Source organism: Periplaneta americana, chromosome 5 (assembly GCF_040183065.1).
Source record: "Periplaneta americana isolate PAMFEO1 chromosome 5, P.americana_PAMFEO1_priV1, whole genome shotgun sequence".
NCBI lineage: Eukaryota > Metazoa > Arthropoda > Insecta > Blattodea > Blattidae > Periplaneta > Periplaneta americana.
Genome location: NC_091121.1, coordinates 185,040,091 through 185,063,191, shown reverse-complemented (window position 1 = coordinate 185,063,191; position 23,101 = coordinate 185,040,091). Strand labels below are relative to the sequence as shown.

At 35.5% G+C, this 23,101-nt stretch overlaps 1 protein-coding gene across 2 annotated transcripts in view; it reads left to right on the top strand.

The window, feature by feature from the left end:
- LOC138700325 (xanthine dehydrogenase-like) overlaps nt 1-23,101 on the top strand; it is a 77,107-nt gene that overhangs the window by 32,247 nt on the left and 21,759 nt on the right. For both annotated transcript variants that reach the window (XM_069826870.1, XM_069826871.1), the window contains 13 exons: nt 847-1,082; nt 2,793-3,070; nt 5,724-5,865; nt 11,876-12,043; nt 12,677-12,753; nt 13,354-13,447; nt 15,615-15,727; nt 16,687-16,871; nt 19,200-19,313; nt 19,442-19,586; nt 20,132-20,207; nt 21,540-21,763; nt 21,857-21,979. In XM_069826870.1, coding sequence (XP_069682971.1) covers nt 847-1,082; nt 2,793-3,070; nt 5,724-5,865; nt 11,876-12,043; nt 12,677-12,753; nt 13,354-13,447; nt 15,615-15,727; nt 16,687-16,871; nt 19,200-19,313; nt 19,442-19,586; nt 20,132-20,207; nt 21,540-21,763; nt 21,857-21,979 — 1,975 coding nt within the window. The remainder of the gene's footprint in view (nt 1-846; nt 1,083-2,792; nt 3,071-5,723; nt 5,866-11,875; nt 12,044-12,676; nt 12,754-13,353; nt 13,448-15,614; nt 15,728-16,686; nt 16,872-19,199; nt 19,314-19,441; nt 19,587-20,131; nt 20,208-21,539; nt 21,764-21,856; nt 21,980-23,101) is intronic.

Genomic DNA, 23,101 nt, shown 5'->3' with positions numbered 1-23,101 from the left:
TCCGGGGCCGGGCATCGAACCCGGGACCTTTGGTTTAACGTACCAACGCTCTACCAAGTGAGCTACCCGGAAACTCTACCCGACACCGACCCAATTTTTCTCTCTATATCCACAGACCTCAAAGTGGGCTGACAACCGTCAAGCAACCAACTTCGAGTGCATACTAACTCCGTGTGACTTAAATTGTGGTTTTCTGTTAACGAACAGTGACGTGTATTATGCAAATCAAGATTTCAGGTATAACTCCCTGTAAATTTGGCAGAGCGTTGGTACGTTAAACCAAAGGTCCGGGGTTCGATGCCCGGCCCCGAACAATTTTTCCCTCGAAATTATTCAAAACATCTTTACAGGAAGTTATACCTGAAATCTTGATTTGCGTATTCAAGAATCACTTTTACCCTACGTGGTGAAGGATACTTATAAAAAGTGTGGAATTATTTTTTAAAATATAATCAAATACACAATGACTGAATATAAACCATATTACAATTATTATGGATCTCATCGTTTGTATCATCATTGACGTCGTCCTCTTTCCCATCATCACCGTCATTGTTATCAGTATTGTTCTCGACAGTCGTCATCATCATCATCATCATCCTTAGTATCATCGTCACATCCGTAATAATAATAATAATAATAATAATAATAATAATAATAATAATAATAATAATGACAACACTTGAGTACTGTATATTAAATAAACATTCTCACAATTGTAAAATGTAAGAATTGAAAATAAAATTTAATTTTGCAAACTATCTTAATTTTGCTGGAAAGTTTTACGAACCTGTAAGTACTGCTTGGGAATGACTCTACTGCTGATCATGTTAACTTAACAATAAGTCACCTGGCGGTAAACGCTTGCTTGGCGCCCATTGCTTCCATGCACGGGCTAGCTGTTACAACAGTAGAAGGAATTGGCAGTACCAAAACACATGTCCATCCTGTTCAGAAGAGGATAGCGGAGGCTCATGGATCCCAGTGTGGATTCTGCACGCCAGGAATCGTGATGTCCATGTACACCCTACTCAGAAACTTACCTAAACCGACAATGAACGACATGGAAGTGGCTTTCCAAGGTGAGTTATGTTTCTGTTTCTCTCTGGCTTCAGTAGGGAAATTAATATTCTTTGCCTAACAAAATATATTTTAAACTGGTACGACTAGTAAAATACGATGACATAATGCTAAGGCAATTATAGTCAAAATATCGCTGAAAATCGAAGTAACCGATTTGTACAAAATTTACCTGTTTATTACAGTAGCGTGCAAATTAATCCGAACACGACATATTTTTACATTTCCGTCATTGTTGGCCTCACAGCTGCTCATACCGCTTTAATTGATATCTGTAGTACGTGTAATTCCATTATTGAAGGTCTGTCGTTATTATTATTTTTTATAATATGTGACATTTTGCTGTCATTTTGTACTTATAAGCATTCCAGTTTTGTTGAAGACTTAATACTGCAATCCTGTGTACATTCTGTCGTCTTCACAAATGGATACAACTCCACGAAAACGGTCTAAAATTATAACATTAGCAGAGCATTCTTCTATGACACAGAGGCAAATTGCTGCAGAATATCACATCGGTTTGGCTACTGTTAATTCGATCATAAAACGATACAGGGAGACTGGATCCATCACACCCCAGAAAAAAGGAAACTGTGGCCGGAAAAGGAAGACTTCACCTGCAGATGATTGTTTAATTGTCAGGAAAAGTAAATTAAATCCTAGACTAACTGCTGTCGACTTAACCCGCGAGTTAATGGCTACCACTGGGGCGAATATTCATGTCACAAAAGTGCGGCGTAGGCTTTTGGAAGCTGGACGAAGGGCTCGTAAGCCTATTAAGAAGCAACTGCTAACCTCTGTTATGTGCAAAAAACGCTTAATGTGGTTAAAATTACATCAACACTGGACAGTGAATGACTGGAAGAATGTACTTTTTCCGATGAGTCTCATTTCGAGGTCCACGGCCACCGTGTTTCTTGCGTACGGAAAGGATCCGAAAAAGTAACAGCAGCTCATCTCCAACAAGCACCCAAATACCCCCCTAAAGTATTGTTTTTGGGTTGTTTTACACATGATGGGCCTGAAGCATTAATACCTATGAAGGGAATGATGAATTCTGACAAATATATTCACTTATTGGAAACCAGAATCGTACCCCAGCTGCAAAAATCATTTCCGGATGGGAGAGGTGTGTTCCAACAAGACCTGGCACCATGCCATACGTCTCGAAAAACTACAGAATTCTTCAACAAGAAGAATATTCAGGTACTCCCCTGGCCAGGCAACTCACCCGACATCAACCCCATTGAGAACTTGTGGTCAATTTGCAAAAGAAGAATACAAGAAATGGATTGTTCTACAAAGAAGATGATTTCTGCCCTCATTGGTGTATGGTTTCGCGATGAAGAAATGAAGAATATTTGTGGGAAATTAGTGGAATCCATGCCAAATCGTCTCAGAGCTGTTATTAGGAACAAGGGAGGCCACATAGATTACTGAGGTATGTCTTAGATCCTTTTTTTTAATCCCGTTTGAGTGTTTTTGCATAAGTAATTACGTTGTTCGGATTAATTTGCACGCTACTGTATACCGTCACAAAAACTGCGGGAAATCGAATACCAGATAGCAGATCCTGGCATATCAAGCAACAATGAAAGTCAACCGCTTATTACAGTACAAGTTGACCAGATATTGCAAAATTTACTTTAATGTATTACTTGTAAAGGGAAACTACATTATTGCGTGTAAATGAACTTGAATTATCATTGCAGGCAACCTCTGCAGATGTACTGGTTATCGTCCGATTATTGAAGGCTTCCGGAGTTTTACAGAAGACTGGGAACAAAACCAAGCTCTATATAACAACCATCTGAACAACGGCCTGAGCAACGGCAATGGATGTGCAATGGGTGACAAGTGTTGCAAGAACAAGGCCAATGGTACAGTTGCTAATGGTTGTTCCAGTACAGACGAAGAAGTACTATTCAACAAGACTGAATATACGCCATACGATCCAACACAAGAACCTATTTTTCCTTCAGAACTCAGGGTATGTTTAATGTTGTATAATATGAGATATTTCAATTTTATATACGTATTTGTTTACTTTGTTCTTGAGTCCATGAACGTATGTCTAGAAATATCTGAGACTGAACTTTTGTAAGAGAAAAATGTACCACCAACAATATCATTTTCATCATCGTCACCACCACCACCATCAACACAGGTTTAGATCTATTCTACTCGTATTATAGGGGGCCATGTATTATATATTTATATATTTTGACGTTGTCTATGGGCTGCATTTGTGCTGAATGACATTAAATTATCTGTCTGTCTATGGCCTGTTACGACATAAGGAAATTTAAAGCAGTCTTCCATCTTATTCTGGGTCTTCCTATTAGCGTCTTGCATTACAGGCGCTATATTCGGTTCAAGTTTTCAGAATCTCTGTAGAACCGGGCTCGCTTCGCGGTACAGATATGTCATGTTCGTTCGAACCTGCCCCTTCAAGTTCGTTGACCTCTCTTTTTCTCCCCTCCCTTCATGCCTTGAACTACGTAAGAATTTAGAATAAATATTGCGAAATTTTATACAGTTATACGTAGGCCTACAGATAATTTGTATTACAATAGTAATATACGTTACAAGAGTGGTATGTTGACGTTTTAATTTTCGAAGAAAAGATTGAAAAAGCGAAACGTAGTTGAGCTTTTTTAATTTCCGAGAACATGAAAACAAACATACCGCTCGTGTATCGTACATTATTTTGTGCGAAGATCGTTTATTACATACCTGAAAGACGAATTTCTAATTATTTGCAATGAAATCTCCATCTTGGTTTCTGTTCAATGACGGCAACTTTGGAAAACAATATATCTATCTTCAACATTGTTCCTATAAAATGTTTTCTGTGTTTACTATACTCCAGCAGGCCGTAATATACGTCTGTCTTTTTTTTCCCTCAGTCTATAAATGCGAACTTAAAACAAACGGCTTCCTTAATGTTATATGCATCACGAAATGCAGTAACTTTAGTGGAGTTGTAGAGTTTACTTAATTTTTGCAAATATTTAAAAACAATAATTAACAGTGCAATTTGGGTGAAATTGTAGTGGTAAGTTTCCAATTTATAATTATTACTATGTTAAACGTCTTTAAAAATAATATGTTAAAAACCTAAAGCAGTAAAATGAATATGACGCTTAAGCGGTAAGAAGAGGAAAATTGTTATGTGTGTTACGTTGGGAATACTGAATGTGGTATTTCACACTTACCGCGTATTGGTTTTGTGCGGAAAGCAAGCAAATACGCACGATCTCGCACAAAATTATTTAAACATCAACAGGAATATACATATTAGTAAATCACAGTATATTTTTAAAATGCATGGCAGTATTTACTACACCAATTACAGACGAAAGGTATAATAAAATCACATTATTCACATAATATTCAAATAAATGAAAGTTGCTCAGCAGCAATAGATGTGTGACTATACGGATGATGAAAGTAGAATAACATGAACAGCATAATATAAAATAAATTCCACAATTCCATAAAACAATAGTATAATTTTCATATGTTCGGTTCATTTTGTCGAGTATGGCGAAGTTCGATATTTGCCGACATTCGTCCTACATGAGGATACCTGTCTTGTTTTTTCGATCATGTTATGAAAATAGGGCTATTTGCTGTACCTCTGATTCAGTGGAAGAGAAGGCCTTACGGCCTTAACTCTGTCAGAAAAAATAAAGCATTATTATTATTATTATTGTTATTATTATTATTATTATTATTATTATTATTATTATTATTATTATTAATTCTCCCCATCCCTTCATGTTTTAGACCGCTTAAGGATCTGAGCACATATCTTGCGACTAATTTTTCATATGAAATGACACGATGTTTGTAATGTCTTGGTTTCCTCTCTCATATTGAACATCGCACAATACTAGTCTGTACTTTGAACATATGAGTTTTTTTTAAGATATTTTGTTTGACTTACTTACACGTATATTTTTGTGAATGTTTAGTCATATTAATAACGACAAAAATTACCCGTACTGATTACTATGCGTAACTTCACAATATACATATATGCCTGAATCTTTATGCAGCTAAAGCATAAAGGCATAGGAAAGGAGAAAGGCACCGAAAATGAAGGGAACCGATTGAAAAAACGTAACGCAAACTTAGGTTGTACAGAGACTCGGCGAACATGAACCGTCTCCCTACAAAAATAAATCCAGTGGGGTTAGGTCCGGTGATCGAGGTGGCCACGGTACCGGCCCAACCCTGGCAATCCAGCGATCGGGGAAAGTAGCATTTAGGTGGTTCCTGATACGACGATCAAATTGTGGAGGGGCACCGTCATGCTGAAACCATATTCGTTCTCTGATGTTCAATGAGATATTTTCTAAAAGTTCTGGTAGGACGTCGCGTAGAAAAACAAAATAATTATCACCATGGAGATTGTTAGGCAACAGACAAGGCCCTACAAGATGGTCGTGCACAAACAGAACTAACCAGTGTGTGTTGTGACGGAAGTGAAGTCATCTACTCCTTCAGGCCATCTAGCGGCAAAACGGCGCATCTGCTAAAGTTCTGTCACTTAAAAGAGATGTTTGTTTTTACCTCCTCTATCATTCCTGAAACGTTGTAAAAGTTATTTTAACACCCTGTATTTTGATTTACAGATGTCTTCCAATTATGACTCCCAGTTCCTAGTCATCAGAGGAAAGAGGGCGACATGGTATCGACCAACCAATTTGGATGATTTGCTGTATCTGAAATCGAAATATAATAATGCCCGAATTGTTGTTGGAAACACTGAAGTTGGTGAGTTTCTGTTATTATATTTATTTTTACTAGGTACAAATTCATCGCCAATAGAGGCGATTTAAATTATTTGCTAGCCTACAGTTTTAAATTTAGGTTAGTGTAACGATGTTCGGTATGCGCTTCTACGCCATAGTTAAGGGTAGCTTTGACGTTGAGGGTAAGTAACCGTCGCTGAATTAAAATCCTGCATAGGTAATACATTTTATCAAAGCTTTGTATTGCGTTTTCTCAAGTAAAGGTCCGTAGTCGTGCTGACCACCCATTACCAGACTTCCTTGATGTGTCACTCTACAGCCATTCCAGTTGTCGCGGATGTTACATGTTTACTACCGTTTTCAAACTCGTATATTGGAAATGAAATTACTTTTGTCAACTTTTATTATTAAAATCAATTTAGAAGAACAGTATCAATTTACAGAAAAAATTGTTTAAATAAAATTTACTGTTATTGCAGAAAATAAAGAAAAGGTTCCGTCACGGATGTTACAAGATTTGTGAACTCACTTCACACCTTATTAAAAAAGTGGGTGTAAAACTCAGGTCTCTGCCGCAAGAAAAAAAGAGATTCATTCTCATAGTGTCCGTGTGAAAGCTATGCAAATCTCATGGCATTCAATTAGTTCACAAAAACATAATCGGTAAATATTTTATAGCTGTTTCTTCCATGTCAAAGATGTTAGAGATGAGTTAATGTCTTCATTTCTCCAGTTTCAAAACAACTCTGATATTTGTAAGTCAAAATATTCAGTTGAACTGTAAGATTGCTAATTGTTGTTAACTCAATTACTGAAAATAAATGGCAGAAAGAATATAGTACAGAGTAAAAAGTTCCTTGATCCTGGAGCTCTGGAATTAACAGTGCAGGCCAGCGTATAGGTAATTAAGAATGGACACTTCGCGTCGGTACCTTTGATGTAGCCGGACTGATTTCAATGACCTTCAAGCCAGCTAAAGCGTGAGATTCTGCTTTCTCCCTAGAGTTGGCGCTGACATCACACCAGCTAGCAGTCGACACAGCGGAAATATAACACACATAATTAATACATCTAGGTACATTATGTACTCAAATAAAATAAATTGGATCCATAAAATAATAAATCCGTCATTAACTGTAATGTCTAGACTCTAGAGTTCCTTTATAATGAGAGTTGAGACGTTGACCCCAACAACAATTAAAATATGTAATGTTTTGATAGCGCTGAAAATGGAAAAACAAAACTCTTATGAGAAGTAAAACCATATACCTATATTATATTATATACAAATATTAAACGAATGTGATACTTAATTTTATAATGTATTATATTATTTTATAATATAATTTATTATATCTAAAATATAAAATATTATTATTACAACTAGTTTGTCACTGAGAAATAAGGAAAAGCTGTTAACTTGAATTTATTTGAAGCAAAGCGTTACTGGATTATGCAATAAGGTAGGCGATGTTTGGATCCTGTGTTTCAACTCTATACTCAACTATTATCTTAGCGTGTGCTCGATTACACCAACCTCTAGCGCTTGAAAGTGGAACTAAAGGCCGGCACACAGAAAACAAAACTCAGGAAAATTCGCTCTGTGTCCATTCTTTATAATCCCTATTCGCTGTGCACACTGTCAAAATATTTCTCCAACAATAGCTTCTTGAAAAACATACAGCTGATCTGTCTATGAGTAAGTACTGCAAACTTTAGGGAAACAAAAAGTACCTATTACCTATTTAATGCCCATAAAACTTGTAAAATATTTTCCTTTTGAAAATAAAACATTGGAGTATTTAAATTTACAGCCTTATCTATGTCTTACACTAACAATACACATATATTTCTAAAAACTTTTTCATTGGAATTTCCAGTTTGCCTGGAATGGCTGTCTAGTATCGTATCATATACTCGTAGAACTCAAATATGAATCTACAATTAATCTTGCTAGAATACGTATGGAAACCCTCGAAAAAAATGAACTGAGGTGTAGAATGTTGAGAGCGAGGAAACAAACCTGTCCTACGAATTAGCCCAGTATTATAATCACAGACTTCATTTATCGTACGTAATAAAGCAGAGCAGTGTAAATTCCTTGTATGTGGTAAGTGCGACTTGTAAACGAATTAGATGTGATAATACTTACATGCTACAGAGATACGGATTTTTGACGATTTATTTTATTATCGTAATCTGAAAGTGCTGATTCTTAAAGTAAACACTGAGACAAGATAAAATACATTAACAGTTAAAAGTCACAATTAGGCCTACTTCGCGTGAAATTACATACTTTCCTTGTTGAATTCTGTGAAAAATAAACACGCCTAGCAATATTTTTCCGGCTGTATGAAAGTGTTACAATGCTTTGTGCGTCCATTGTTGATCTTGCCATTTTCCCCATAGTTTTTAGGATATCTTCTTTCATGATGTCTAATTTCTAAGAATTGTTTAAAATGTGCAGTGCGAATAAAAATGATAAATATTTCCGGAGGCAATTTTCATAAATAAAAGTATTTTGCTTTGTCTCCGATTTCGTATGAATAAAAGTTTTCTAAGCCTCTAGAGAATTTCTTCAGTGACGAAGAAGAGTTTACTCCACTTACCGCTTCCATCCAGACCTGTAATAGCATAGTAGTGCACAGTCTAGTATATACAGTCACGAAGCTTGAGTTGTGAGGGTGCTAGGAATAATAGACTGTGCAGGTACCACTTCGCATTGTCTGTAATGAGACGATATTAGCGATCCTAGTGGTTAGCAACTATCTATGGATGCATATTTACTACGTATTGAGCTTCGTGACTGTATATACTAGACTGTGGTAGTAGCCTATGATCCGTATGGCGGCTGAGTGATCAGACCTTCAGCCTGTCACGCAGGTGGTCCGGGTTCGAGCTGAGGTATGGTTTGAGAACAGGGAAAGCACTCTCAGGTCATTTTCTCAAGACAAAATTAAGGCAAATAGATATCTGAACTTCATTTTACCCCCATTTTTCAAGTCCACACCTGTGGAGTAACGGTTAGCGCGTCTGGCCGCAAAACCAGGTGGCCCGGGTTCGATTCCCGGTCGGGGCAAGTTACCTGATTGAGGTTTTTTCCAGGGTTTTCCGTCAACTCAATATGAGCAAATGCTGGGTAACTTTCGGTGCTGGACCCCGGACTCATTTCACCGGCATTATTATCTTCATCTCATTCAGACGCTAAATAACCTAAGCTGTTGATAAAGCGTTGTAAAGTAACCTACAAAAAAAAAAAAAAAACATTTTTTCAAAAGTTGACTGAAACAGAACGAAATTACCTATTTTTTAAAACAAAATTCCAGCAACGCTCTTGAAGCGAACGTTTTCCTACAAGAGATTGATGAAGTGATCAAGAACAAAGTCATTAGTGGCAATCTGTGGTCCCCTGGGTCCCTATACCTTAGCCGCTATGATTTTAGTTTTTGCGGTTCATTAAAAATAAAGTGTGCAGTACAAAATCGCGCACTCTAGTGAGGAAATTGCCTCTATTTCCCGAAGAAAACATGAATAAGTGACGGAAAACGTGCCAAAAACGTTTAGAAAAGGAAGGTGGGCAGTTTTAGCATGTTCGTGTTTAAATTGAATAAGTTTATATGTAATATACATTTTATTTTTCCGCGCTCGCGCGTGTGCACATGCGCTGTGCGCTGCCGCATCCGCGAGCGTGGAAAGATAAAATGTATGCACTATACATTAACATATTATTACCAGCGTAAACGCAATACGGCGCGTGGCCGATATGTTTACTGTTGCTATGCACACGAAAGTTGCCACGCGGGCGGACAACGTTAAACTGAGATACACGTTATAAGAAAATTAGTTTCTAATGCGAAATGTTTAATTAACATTTAGTTTCACTGTGTGTGCATGGAAAACATTAAGATTAGAGAATGAGCAATATATTTTGTGGGAAACATTTTTCCTGAAAATAAATTAATTTTAATTTTTGTTGTACTGGATATATTTGATTTTCTATTATGTTACACAAAGCTTTTTGTTTTATTACAAGCAATTAAGAACAAAATTACCTTTACATTAAAAAAAAAGTAAAATGACTGACTTCCAATTTCCTATGTTTAATCGTCAACGTTACCTCATCTATTTCAGCATTCATATTTTTTTTATATTGTGGTATGATTAAAAGTAATTTTGTTGAATTCTGCATGGTTTTGAAGGCAAATACATCCAACAGGTTTGTTGGATTACTTTATATACAGGGTGATTCACGAGGACTTACCGTCACTTACGGAGCTTTTTTCCGAAGACATTCTGAGCAAAAAATGTCAATCTCAGTATTTTCAGAATTACACTAATTTGAATTTGTTTGTAAAATACCATTATTCTTTAGTTTTAAGAGTAAAAGAATATTACAGATAAAGAGTGAACTATTTAGGAGTATCATTTCTTTAATTAGCTAATATTGTGAAGCTAAAAATGTGTTGAGAGTTACACAGTTCCTTCGTACAGATTTTTTTTTTTTTTTTTTTTTTTTTTTTCAATTTTCAACTACAAAATTACATTTTTCTTACGCATTTATTTCACAATTGTTACAAATCACGCCACTCTTGTAAATTCTTCAAGACTGTACATTAGGATGCATAATTAAACTGTAAAGACTCAAGTTCCTGAAGTCGTATGATTTATAACAATTGTTATGATAAGTGCGTAAGAATGATGTCATTTTTAATTAAAAATTAAGAAACAAAATCTGTAAAAATCAATTAACAACACAGTTTTAGCTTCAGTTTAACTAAGTTGTGTCATGTAATTAATTAAGATAATATATAAGTAAGTTGATATGTAATTACTTAAATTGGTAATAGTTGGGTGAAATAGAAGTACTTATAAGTTAGGTTTACTTTTGCGTATTGTAGGCGTTATTATAGAATAGTTTCTATTTATAGTCCTAGGTTTATTGCATCTATTTATTTATAGTTAGAAGTAAGCTTATTTTATTTTTTTATTGCTGTAATTATTGTATTATTGTAATGGTATTATTATATATTATATATCACTGCCACCGGGTGGATACCCAATTGTACTTACTTACTGGCTTTTAAGGAACCCGGAGGTTCATTGCCGCCCTCACATAAGCCCGCCATTGGTCCCTATCCTGAGCAAGATTAATCCATTCTCTATCATATCCCACCTCCCTCAAATCCATTTTAATATTATCCTCCCATCTACGTCTCGGCCTCCCCAAAGGTCTTTCTCCCTCCGGTCTCCCAACTAACATTCTATATGCATTTCTGGATTCGCCCATACGTGCTACATGCCCTGCCCATATCAAACGTCTGGATTTTATGTTCCTAATTATGTCAGGTGAAGAATACAATGCGTGCAGTTCTGTGTTGTGTAACTTTCTCCATTCTCCTGTAACTTCATCCCTCTTAGCCCCAAATATTTTCCTAAGCACCTTATTCTCAAATACCCTTAACCTATGTTCCGCTCTCAAAGTGAGAGTCCAAGTTTCACAACCATACAGAACAACCGGTAATATAACTGTTTTATAAATTCTTACTTTCAGATTTTTTGACAGCAGACTGGATGGCAAAAGCTTCTCAACCGAATAATAATAGGCATTTCCCATATGTATTCTGCGTTTAATTTCCTCCCGAGTGTCATTTATATTTGTTACTGTTGCTCCAAGATATATGAACTTCTCCACCTCTTCAAAAGATAAATTTCCAATTTTTATATTTCCAATTATATACCCAATTTTAGTGTTAATAAATACATACAGAACAGTAGCCAATTAAAGCAATGATACTTCTGAATAGTTCATTCTCTATTTGTAATATTCTTTTACCATTAAAAGTAAGTAAAAAAGGTATTTTACTAACAACTTCAAATTAGTGTGACTGAAAATACTGAGATTAGGACAAATGTTTATATGACATTTTTTGCTCAGAATCTCTTCGGAAATAAGCTCCGTAAAGGACGGTAAATAGTCGTGAAACACTCTGTATTACTGCATGTCGATGATACTATGTCCTCTATACTTTCAGGTGTGGAAGTGAAATTTAAAAATATGGTTTATCCAGTTCTCATCCAGCCAAACCAAATTCCTGAACTAAACTCTGTGTATGCAGAGACAGAGGGTCTGCGGGTTGGAGCAGCAGTCACGTTGGATGACTTGCAACAAGCTTTAAGGAAGGAAATAGAATCACAACCAGGTATAAATATATCCGCGGTTATAGTAATATTGTCTCTTGATCTGTACATTGAAATCTGGTGACCGTTTCTCTGGATTAGTCTACCCAGAAAACGTTCTGTAACATTGTAATGTATTTGTAAAAGTGTCACTTACATGTCATCACATTAACAATTAGGGACAGAGACTGACGGGAAGAAAGTATTTAGAGATTATTTTGTCAGAAAAACAGCTATATGCAAAGTTAAAACTTCGCCAACTCTCACGTTCCCGTTCGCGGGCTCTGGCAAGCTTCTCGTTAACCATTTTTCCGTTCTCGTTGTCGTTTCCGTTCCTGGTTTATTGTGGCCCAGCCTTTAGGCATCAACAGCATTCCGTACGATCTCCATTTATCATCATTTCATGGCATTCTCTGATCGCGGGAAGGAGGCTGGTCTAGGGAGAAGCGGGATTGCCGGCTCGAAATCTGGTTACTCAGCGAAGCTTATGTAGTGAATTGGCAATGCGTCTAGCTGGAATATAGCACAATAAATAAACAATGAGATCAGAATTACTCCTCCCTATAAGAAATAGCAATGTCTTGGTCATCTTACATGATTTACATCCTGGTTATGTAATGAAAATTATATACTCATATTGCATATTTTTATTTCAGAGTACAAGACCAGAATTTTTACAGCCATTGTAAGCATGTTACACTGGTTTGCTGGCAAACAAATTAGAAATGTTGGCGTAAGTAGGATTTTTATACGTATTATTATTATTATTATTATTATTATTATTATTATTATTATTATTATTATTATTATTATTATTGGCACAGATGCATTATAGGGGCCAATCTCCTTATTGGTTGAATAGTATGAATGCTACTATCGATATGTATTGTTGTTATAATCGATATAAAATATGTTGCCAACTTCTAAATTATTAACAGTCAGTTTTATATTGTTGACTTGTAGCCTACTTCAAAATGGAAATAACGGCAGTGATAGTAAAATATATTTTTCCCTGGACCAAAAATATAATACAAACTGATTAAAATCACATCACTAGTAACAAATTGTTTAAATTTTTTATTTAAATTTTTAATTTGGTAGCATTTAATGCCTATCGAATATCAAAAACGCTAATCGAACCATTATTTCCGCTGATCTTTTTTTGAGTATAATGTGTGATGGGAGGCCCCTTTAATGCATCTGATTATTATTATTATTATTATTATTATTACTATTATTATTATTATTATTATTATTATTATTATTATTATTATTATTATTATTATTATAGTCTAAAGCTGCTATCTCATTTTGCGTCTTATATAATTTACAGGCCGTAGGTGGGAACATCATGACAGCGAGTCCAATCTCTGACCTGAACCCAATCTTCAACGCTGCTGGCTGTCGGCTAGAACTGCATAGCAAAGGTAGGGTAAATACTTCCTTCCAACAGCAGGAGTACATAGAAGTAAGGAGTGACATTTTGAATAATATCGCCGATAATCTTTATTTCATAGTTATGAAAGAATAGACTTCTAAACTCTACCCACAAAAAAAATGTTAATACGCACGCACGTACACAGAGTGACTACTAAATGCCGTCTTCGAAGACCAGGGCATAATAAACCACATCAAATATGCATAAAGAAAATAGGAACCAATACTCTTTTTTTCTAAATGTCTAATGGGAAAAGTATTGTTTTCTTGGGAAACGCTTCTGTATGCACGGATTTAAGCACAGACTGTAACTCCCATCGCGCACACAGCTTGCTAGGATTCAGTTCAACGCCAGATAACAGTTGAGTCGCGCAGTACGCTTTGAAAATCGACGCTGTTGACGCGGTTATTTAGTAAGTCTATGCTGTTGACGTACGTACGTATAGTGAATGACATTTCAACTATAGGCCCCTACTTGTTTTTTTTTTTAAAGATGGGACATGACAGTTAAGCGGCCGAGCTCGGAACTACAGTGCCATGTTGCCAATATGAACTACCACGCTGCCAGCCGATGATAGCTAGCAATTTTCGTTAAGATGGCTGACGTTAAAACATTCATTGACAATTGACACGAAGGTAAGAAAACAATACAAAAATCGACAGAGAATCAAAGACGAAACTTACCAATGCTAACATTGTGTGCACAATAAATGTCGCCAAGAGAGCTATTAAGCACTCGCCACGTGGAAACTGCAAGTTTGGCAACTCAACCTTTGTTACCATAGCAACAGGCCTACCACGCTATGTGATATTCAGTTGTTTTCCGATCGCAACGCTCCTGTCATGTCCCATCTTTCAAAAAAACAAGTATAAAACCCGATTAATTTAATGTTACAGATTTAGAAAGTCAGAAAGTACAATATACAGTATAACTTAAATAATTGATTAAATGGCGATCTTACTCGTGTTAAGCATGTGCGGCTTACAGCTGTTTCGGTGCTCCTTCACACCATCCTCAGAACCTACTAGATCTCGAACTTCCTTGCCTGTTGTGTGGGTGCGTTCGATTGTTGAAAAGTGTTGAAATGTTGTGTCAAATAGTGTGTGTGTTCTGAAATTGATCTGTGTGTTGAGAATTTGATCAGGGTGTGTTTTCGTGTGTGTCTGTATATTTCATATTGTTCTAGTGTGTTGAGTTTTTGGTTTTTGGGTTGTATGTGTACGATTTCCATGTCTGTAGTTATGTTATTGTATGTGTGGTTAGCATTAGTTATGTGTTCGGCATATGTAGATGTATTGTGTCCTCTGGTTATTGCTTTAATGTGTTCTTTGTATCGAGTTTGGAATGATCTGCCTGTCTGTCCAATGTAGAAACTGTCGCAACTATTGCATGTGAGTTTGTATACGCCTGTGTGGTTGTATTTATTTGTTTGTGTTGAGATGTCTTTGTAGTGTGTTTTCTGTTCTGTATGCTATGTTGTAGGCCTATTTCTGTTTTCTGAATGAGGATGCGATCTTGTGAGTGTTTTTGTTTTCGTATGTTAGTGTGATGTATTTCTTGTGTTCTTGTGTTTGTGTTGTGTTTTGCGTGTTTTTGTGTTTCTTGAGTTTTTGTTTTGTCTTCCTTATGATGTTGTCTATTATGTTTGGATTGTATCCGTTTTCTTGTGCTATGTATTTGATTGTGTTCACTTCTTCATTGTAGTGTTGTTGGCTCATGGGTATGTTGAGTAATCTGTGTACCATTGTCCTGAATGCAGCATGTTTGTGTTGTATGGGGTGGTTAGATGTGTTGTGTAAGTATGTGTGCTTACACAATTAACACGAGTAAGATCGCCATTTAATCAATTATTTATATTCAAGTGTTAAAAGTAATGTACGAAAGATTCAACATGGAGTATAACTTACTTCTTAACCCAATACGAGCAAATGTTGGGTAATTATCGATGCTGGACCCCGGACTCATTTCACCAGCATTATAACTTTCATTTCATTCAGACGCTAAATGACCTGAGATGTTGATACGGCATCGTAAAATAACCCACAAAAACGGCGAAGCCTCATATATGAAAATATAGGCCTATATATAAACATTTGTCTTAAACATTTTAATACGGTAATGTTAAAAATTAACTACCTAATATTTTTATTTTGCAGATAATGGCAAAAGATGCGTCAAAATGGATCACAACTTTTTCACTGGATATCGGAGAACAGTTGTAAAACCTGATGAAGTCTTGGTTGCAATTACTATTCCTTATACTAAAGAGGTATGAAGTAGGCCTACTACACTACATTTCAACCTATGACTTGACCATACAGAACAACCGGTAATATAACTGTTTTATAAATTCTAACTTTCAGATTTTTTGACAGCAGACTAGATGATAAAAGCTTCTCAACCGAATAATAACAGGCATTTCCCATATTTATTCTGTGTTTAATTTCCTCCCGAGTGTCATTTATATTTGTTACTGTTGCTCCAAGATATTTGAACTTCTCCACCTCTTCAAAAGATAAATTTCCAATTTTTATATTTCCATTTCGTACAATAGTCTTGTCACGAGACATAATCATATACTTTGTCCTTTCGGGATTTACTTCCAAACCTATCTCTTTACTTGCTTCCAGTAAAATTCCCGTGTTTTCCCTAATCGTTTGTGGATTTTCTCCTAACATATTCACGTCATCCGCATAGACAAGCAGCTGATGTAACCCGTTCAATTCCAAACCCTCTCTGTTATCCTGGACTTTCCTAATCGCATACTCTAGAGCAAAGTTAAAAAGTAAAGGTGATAGTGCATCTCCTTGCTTTAGCCCGCAGTGAATTGGAAACGCATCTGACAGAAACTGACCTATACGGACTCTGCTGTATGTTTCACTGAGACACATTTTAATTAATCGAACTAGTTTCTTGGGAATACCAAATTCAATAAGAATATCATATAATACTTCTCTCCTAACCGAGTCATAAGCCTTTTTGAAATCCATAAATAACTACGTAAGCTTTAATTCGGCGAAACACCGTGAGTTTGCGGATGGATTAAAACTAAGGTAATATATTCGAGGTTTAGTTCTGTTGGAACAGAATGAGTAGAAGAGGGTGCCAAAATTACTCAGTGAATAAAGAGGGGATATTATTAATGATATTTTCAAAGAAACATATGAATACCACTAACATTATTCAACTAATATTGGTGTAATTTTATTGCTTTGTTTCGGTTTGAAGGACCAGTACTTTTATGCCTACAAACAAGCCAAAAGAAGAGATGATGATATTGCCATTGTCAACTTGGCTGCCAACGTGGAATTCAACCCAGGCACTAACACGATAAAGGACGTAAGTCTGGCATTTGGAGGAATGGCACCTACAACTGTGCTAGCTATGAAAACGAAGGCAAAACTAAGTGGAAAGTAAGTACGAGTTTTTCTTATCTGAAATGTATGCAATATTGAAGCTGACCACAGTGTACATAGCTGTAAAGCGTCATAGAATATGTGACGTCTAATGTCAGTTCGAAGAGCCCCAAAAATCGGTCCTAAGTAAACCCTGGTAAAGTTATAAAAAATCTTCGATACACACAAATAGCCTCAATAGGTATTGGCTGAAAGTACGTCACTTAACTCTTGTAACACAAAACTTCATAAAAACTTTTTTTTTTTGACTGAAAATTTATTATTATATATAATTATTAATTGTATAAGGTTAATATCATGCTGTGCCTTCTCCTTGTCTTATATACATACGAAAATCTAGCATCAGTGTTCAGCTTTACCATGTACAGTTTACCTCAAGAGGCACAAAATTCATACAATTGTAAATGCCAGAACGTGCAATACTTACCATGTTATTAATTGCTAGATCAACTTATCACCTATTTTTAAATATTGTTTGCATCTCATGCACCTGAAGATGACTTTTTAAAGTCGAAAATATTAGTGACTTCGTACTAAATATTGTGATGTAACAGATTATCTGACCTCACAAATTGAAAAGTGTATTTGACTGAAAATTTATTATTATATGTAATTATTAATTCATAAAAACTGTTCTTTAATAATCGTGTCATTTTGATAACGACGTACTTTCAGCCGAAGGTTCGAATTCAAATCCCAGAGATCGAAATAGAATACGATGTTGAGATTAGTTTTTGTGATATTCCCGTTCATAATATGCAGTAATTATTCTTATCACTTCAGAAAGCACTAGGACTACTGTATTGCATTTCACTTACTCTATAGTAAATTTACGATATTCCTAAGTCAACGTTCGATGGAGGAACTAACCGTTCGAATTCCTGACTTGGAATTGACATGTAAATCATCAGGTTATGTTACAATTATTATTGGAGATGAACAACGATCGAGAAAGCAAGACTAACAGCGCCCGCAAAGCCGAAAACCCGCACGACAATGTTGTATACGTCACGTCGTTGACGTAAAGACTGCTTGTGAGTGTTTCGAGACATCGAGATTGATCACTCCCGAAGTCCCGAACGTCAAGCAGCCTTGAATCGCCATAGTTTTTCATACCTGACTGAACTTTTATCTACTTTGGCAACTGTTGTATAAACAATCAAGTAGCCTATTTGAAACGTCATCTCTACCTTTCAGTGTATAATAATTCGTTCCCCAATCTTTTATTTAATTACTAGGCCCTTATTAAAAGGCTAGGAATTTTCTTTTCATATGTTTGAGATCAAGTGTGCAATCTCAAGTAAAAAGATATTAACGTTATGTTTTATGTTTCTTAGAAATGCAAATTTATTTGAGAATTGTTTTCTATTTAAATAACTATAAGTAATATATAATGGAACCAGATATATTGACTGGTAACTAAGATACTGGTCTGGTTTGTCTTTTGTCTCATTCAAACATTCATAATGTTATTTATTTCAATGATGTATGTTATTCAAAGTTACGAAATCTTTCCACGCCGACCAAATGCTATTTCGAGAATGATGAGCGAGACTCGAAGCACACAGAGTTACGAGACGAGACTCGAAAGACAAATGCTACGAACACAGCGAGCGAGAGCGACAGTTAGTTTTGTTCATCTCTAATTAATTATAAGGCCTATGGTTGATATGACGATGATGATAATGATAAATGATATTAGTATGTAATTTGTATCATTTTTATTTTCAAACCATTCATTCATTTATTATATTCCATAGATCTTACATGAGCAATAAAGCTTTAAGATGTGGAACAAGTCAAAATTTTACAATATTACAATTACAATTTTTACCAATTTTTACAATATTTTACAATTTTTACAGTTTTACAATTTAGTAATTTTCTACAAATTTTTTTACAATTTTCTGCAATTTTTTTTACAATATTTTGGCGAGATGTAGTGAGATGAGGTGAGGTCCGAGGATTCACCAAAAGATTACCAGGCATTTGCCTTTTGGTTGGGGAAAACCTCGGAAACAAGGAAAACGGAAAAAACATTCAACACCTAATTTTTAACATTTTAATTTTCAGAGTGTGAAATAAAGAGGGTGTAAAAAACATTTGAGAACTGATATTCAGCATTCTTATTTTCAGATCGTAGGACAAAGAGATTAGAAGAAGCTTTTGACATCTGCTTTTCATCACTTTTACATTCAGACGGTGGAAGAAGGAGACTGGAAAACGCTTTTGATATTTACTCGTCATCATTTTTATTTAAAGTTTTTGAAATAAGAAGAATGGGGAACACTTTTGTCATTTACTTTTCATCATTTTTATTTTCAGACCGTGGAGCAAAGAAACTCTTGAAGAAGCATATTCATGTCTAATCGAAGATCTGCCTTTAAACCCAAGTGCTCCTGGAGGCATGATCCAATATAGAAGATCTCTCACGTTAAGGTATGATGTTGACAATGATGACGGTAGTTTCAATAACAAATTAAGATTAAGTAGAAATGTTAAGCATTTAAGAATGAAATTTATACTTAACATTAAGCGAATTATGAATTTTGCTTTGTTTTTTCCAGTTTATTTTTCAAGACATACCTTGCTATTACCAATCAACTGGAGCAGAAGATGGTATCTGGAGTAGAGAAACTTCCGGACACCTATCAGAGTGCACCAAGTGGATTCCACGCAAAGCTACCAAAGAGCTCACAGTATTTCCAAGTGGTAAAGATTAACTTAAATTCTTCTGCCTGAGTTATATTACACAAATCTTGTAATGTTACATTAAGGCCTTTATCAGTTGTTTTATATTAAGTGGGGCAACTTGCCTTTGAACGAGAGCAATTGCTTAATTTTTGTTACAATTCCAGAAAGTCTTTCACTGTTGCGAATTTAACAACGCACGCCATCTACTTAATGTTAGGCTACAGAATGGGCAAGTGTGACAACATATCATCACAGTCTAGTATATACAGTCACGAAGCTTGAGTTGTGAGGGTACTAGGAACAATTGACTGTGCCAGTACTATTTCGCATTGTCTGTAATGAGGCGATAGTAGCGATCCAGTAATGCTTTAAGGTTCACAGTAACATACGAGCGTCCATTACCACTGAACATGAACGCATTCTATTTTTATAATAATTAAAACTACTGAGTGAGAAGATCATTTAAGTGAATATACGCATTTCAGTGTAATTATAATTACATGTAAGATTAGTTTAAAAGTCTTTTTACCCAACTTTTTGAAGATTTGTGTCTGAACTTTCAGGTTTCTCCTGATCAGAAGCAAACAGATCTTGTCGGAAGACCAATTGTACATAAATCAGCATTTAAGCAAGCAACAGGTATGATATTTACCTACAAATAATAATAATAATAATAATAATAATAATAATAATAATAATAATAATAATAATAATAATAATACTTACTTACTGGCTTTCAAGGAGCCCGCAGGTTCATTGCCGCCCTCACATAAGCCCGCCATCGGTCCCTATCCTGAGCAAGATTAATCCATTCTCTATCATTATATCCCACCTCCCTCAAATCCATTTTAATATTATCTTCCCATCTACGTCTCGGCCTCCTTAAAGGTCTTTTTCCTTCCGGCCCGGCCTCCCAACTAACACTCTATATGCATTTCTGGATTCGCCCATACGTGCTACATGCCCTGCAGTTCTGCGTTGTGTAACTTTCTCCATTCTCCTGTAACTCCATCCCTCTTAGTCCCAAATATTTTCCTAAGCACCTTATTCTCAAACACCCTTAATCTCTGTTCCTCTCTCAAAGTGAGAGTCCAAGTTTCACAACCATAAAGAACAACTGGTAATTTAATTGTTTTATAAATTCTAACTTTCATATTTTTCGACAGCAGACTGGATGATAAAAGTTTCTCAACTGAATAATAACACTCATTTCCCATATTTATTCTGTGTTTAATTTCCTCCCGAGTATCATTTATATTTGTTACTGTTGCTCTCAGATATTTGAACTTCTCCACCTCTTCAAAAGATAAATTTCCAATTTTTATATTTCCATTTCGTACAATATTCTCGTCACGAGACATAATCATATATTTTGTCTTTTCGGGATTTACTTCCAAACCTATCTCTTCACTTGCTCCAAGTAGAATTTCCGTGTTTTGCCTAATCGTTTGTGGATTTTCTCCTAACATATTCACGTCATCCGCATAGACAAGCAGCTGATGTAACCCGTTCAATTCCAAACCCTCTCTGTTATCCTGGACTTTCCTAATGGCATACTCTAGAGCAAAGTTAAAAAGTAAAGGTGATAGTGCATCTCCTTGCTTTAGCCAGCAGTGAATTGGAAATGCATCTGACAGAAACTGACCTATTTATAATAATAATAATAATAATAATAATAATAATAATAATAATAATAATAATAATAATAGTAATAATAATAATATTAATATTAATAATAATATTAATAATAATAATATTAATGATAATAATATTAATATTAATAATAATAATATTAATAATAATATTAATAATAATAATAATAGCAATAATAACAAATTAACAATATAGTAAACACTTGGAGTGATCTAGCTTTTATACTTTTCGGAGTCCAGGTCCCTCTGCGCAATAGAGTCAGTGCTTATGGTTTCAATGGTCAAGTTACAACTGCTAATCAATTTATTTGTTCTCTAGGAGAAGCTGTGTACTGTGACGACATGCCTCACTTCGAGAACGAGCTCTATCTGGCTCTGGTGTTGAGTACGAAAGCCCATGCTGAAATTACATCCATTGATGCTAGTGGGGCTCTAGCCATGGAGGGTGTCCACGCATTCTTCTCAGCCAAAGATTTACCAGCGCCACAGTTCCGAAATTTCCATGGCATCATACACGATGACCAAGTCTTTGCTGCAGACAAAGTTAGTCAAAACTCATCTTTAAATGTGATATAAAATACCGGTATTTCGATTCACTGACGTTTGGTTTTATTATTATTCTTATCAACATTATAGGTCACAACTCAAGGTCAGGTGATTGGAGCTGTTGTAGCTGACAACCAGATAATTGCCCAAAGAGCAGCCAAACTAGTCCAAGTACAGTACAAGGACTTGGAGCCTATTATAATCACAATTGAGGTAAAGGGTACATTTTAGCATTTAAACTGTCAGTAAATTAGTTGCTATTTGTCCAAAGTCTGTCTTGATTAAATGGTTTATAAGTAGTTCGCTATTCTAAAGACTGATTGTGTGTCCCTTCTTGCATTGTATTAAGCACTCACTTTGCACAATGATCAGAAGATGTCTTGTATTCTGCAGCAAAATGCCTTAATAACTTGCAATCATGAAATGTAGTTACACAGTTGTTGATTTTTAGTACTTTAATAGACCTACTCCAAATTTACTAAGTTTGCATTTAAAGCACTCATAAATTTTCTTTTAGCATTTTGGAGAATTTTTAATGGAAACATATATTTTTTTTTTTTGGTCAATGCAGATAACTGTCTAAAATCTCAATTTGTATCAGTACCGGTAATTAAAGGTAGGACAGAGAGGGTTTGGAATTGAACAGGTTACATCAGCTGCTTGTCTATGCGGATGACGTGAATATGTTAGGAGAAAATCCATAAACGATTAGGGAAAACACGGGAATTTTACTGGAAGCAAGTAAAGAGATAGGTTTGGAAGTAAATCCCGAAAAGACAAAGTATATGATTATGTCTCGTGACCAGAATATTGTACGAAATGGAAATATAAAAATTGGAAATTTATCTTTTGAAGAGGTGGAGAAGTTCAAATATCTGGGAGCAACAGTAACAAATATAAATGATACTCGGGAGAAAATTAAACACAGAATAAATATGGGAAATGCCTGTTATTATTCGGTTGAGAAGCTTTTATCATCCAGTCTGCTGTCAAAAAATCAGAAAGTTAGAATTTATAAAACAGTTATATTACCGGTTGTTCTGTATGGTTGTGAAACTTGGACTCTCACTTTGAGAGAGGAACGTAGGTTAAGAGTGTTTGAGAATAAGGTGCTTAGGAAAATATTTGGGGCTAAGAGGGATGAAGTTACAGGAGAAGAATGGAGAAAGCTACACAACACAGAACTGCACGCATTGTATTCTTCACCTGACATAATTAGGAACATTAAATCCAGACGTTTGAGATGGGCAGGGCATGTAGCACGTATGGGCGAATCCAGAAATGCATATAGAGTGTTAGTTGGGAGGCCGGAGGGAAAAAGACCTTTAGGGCGGC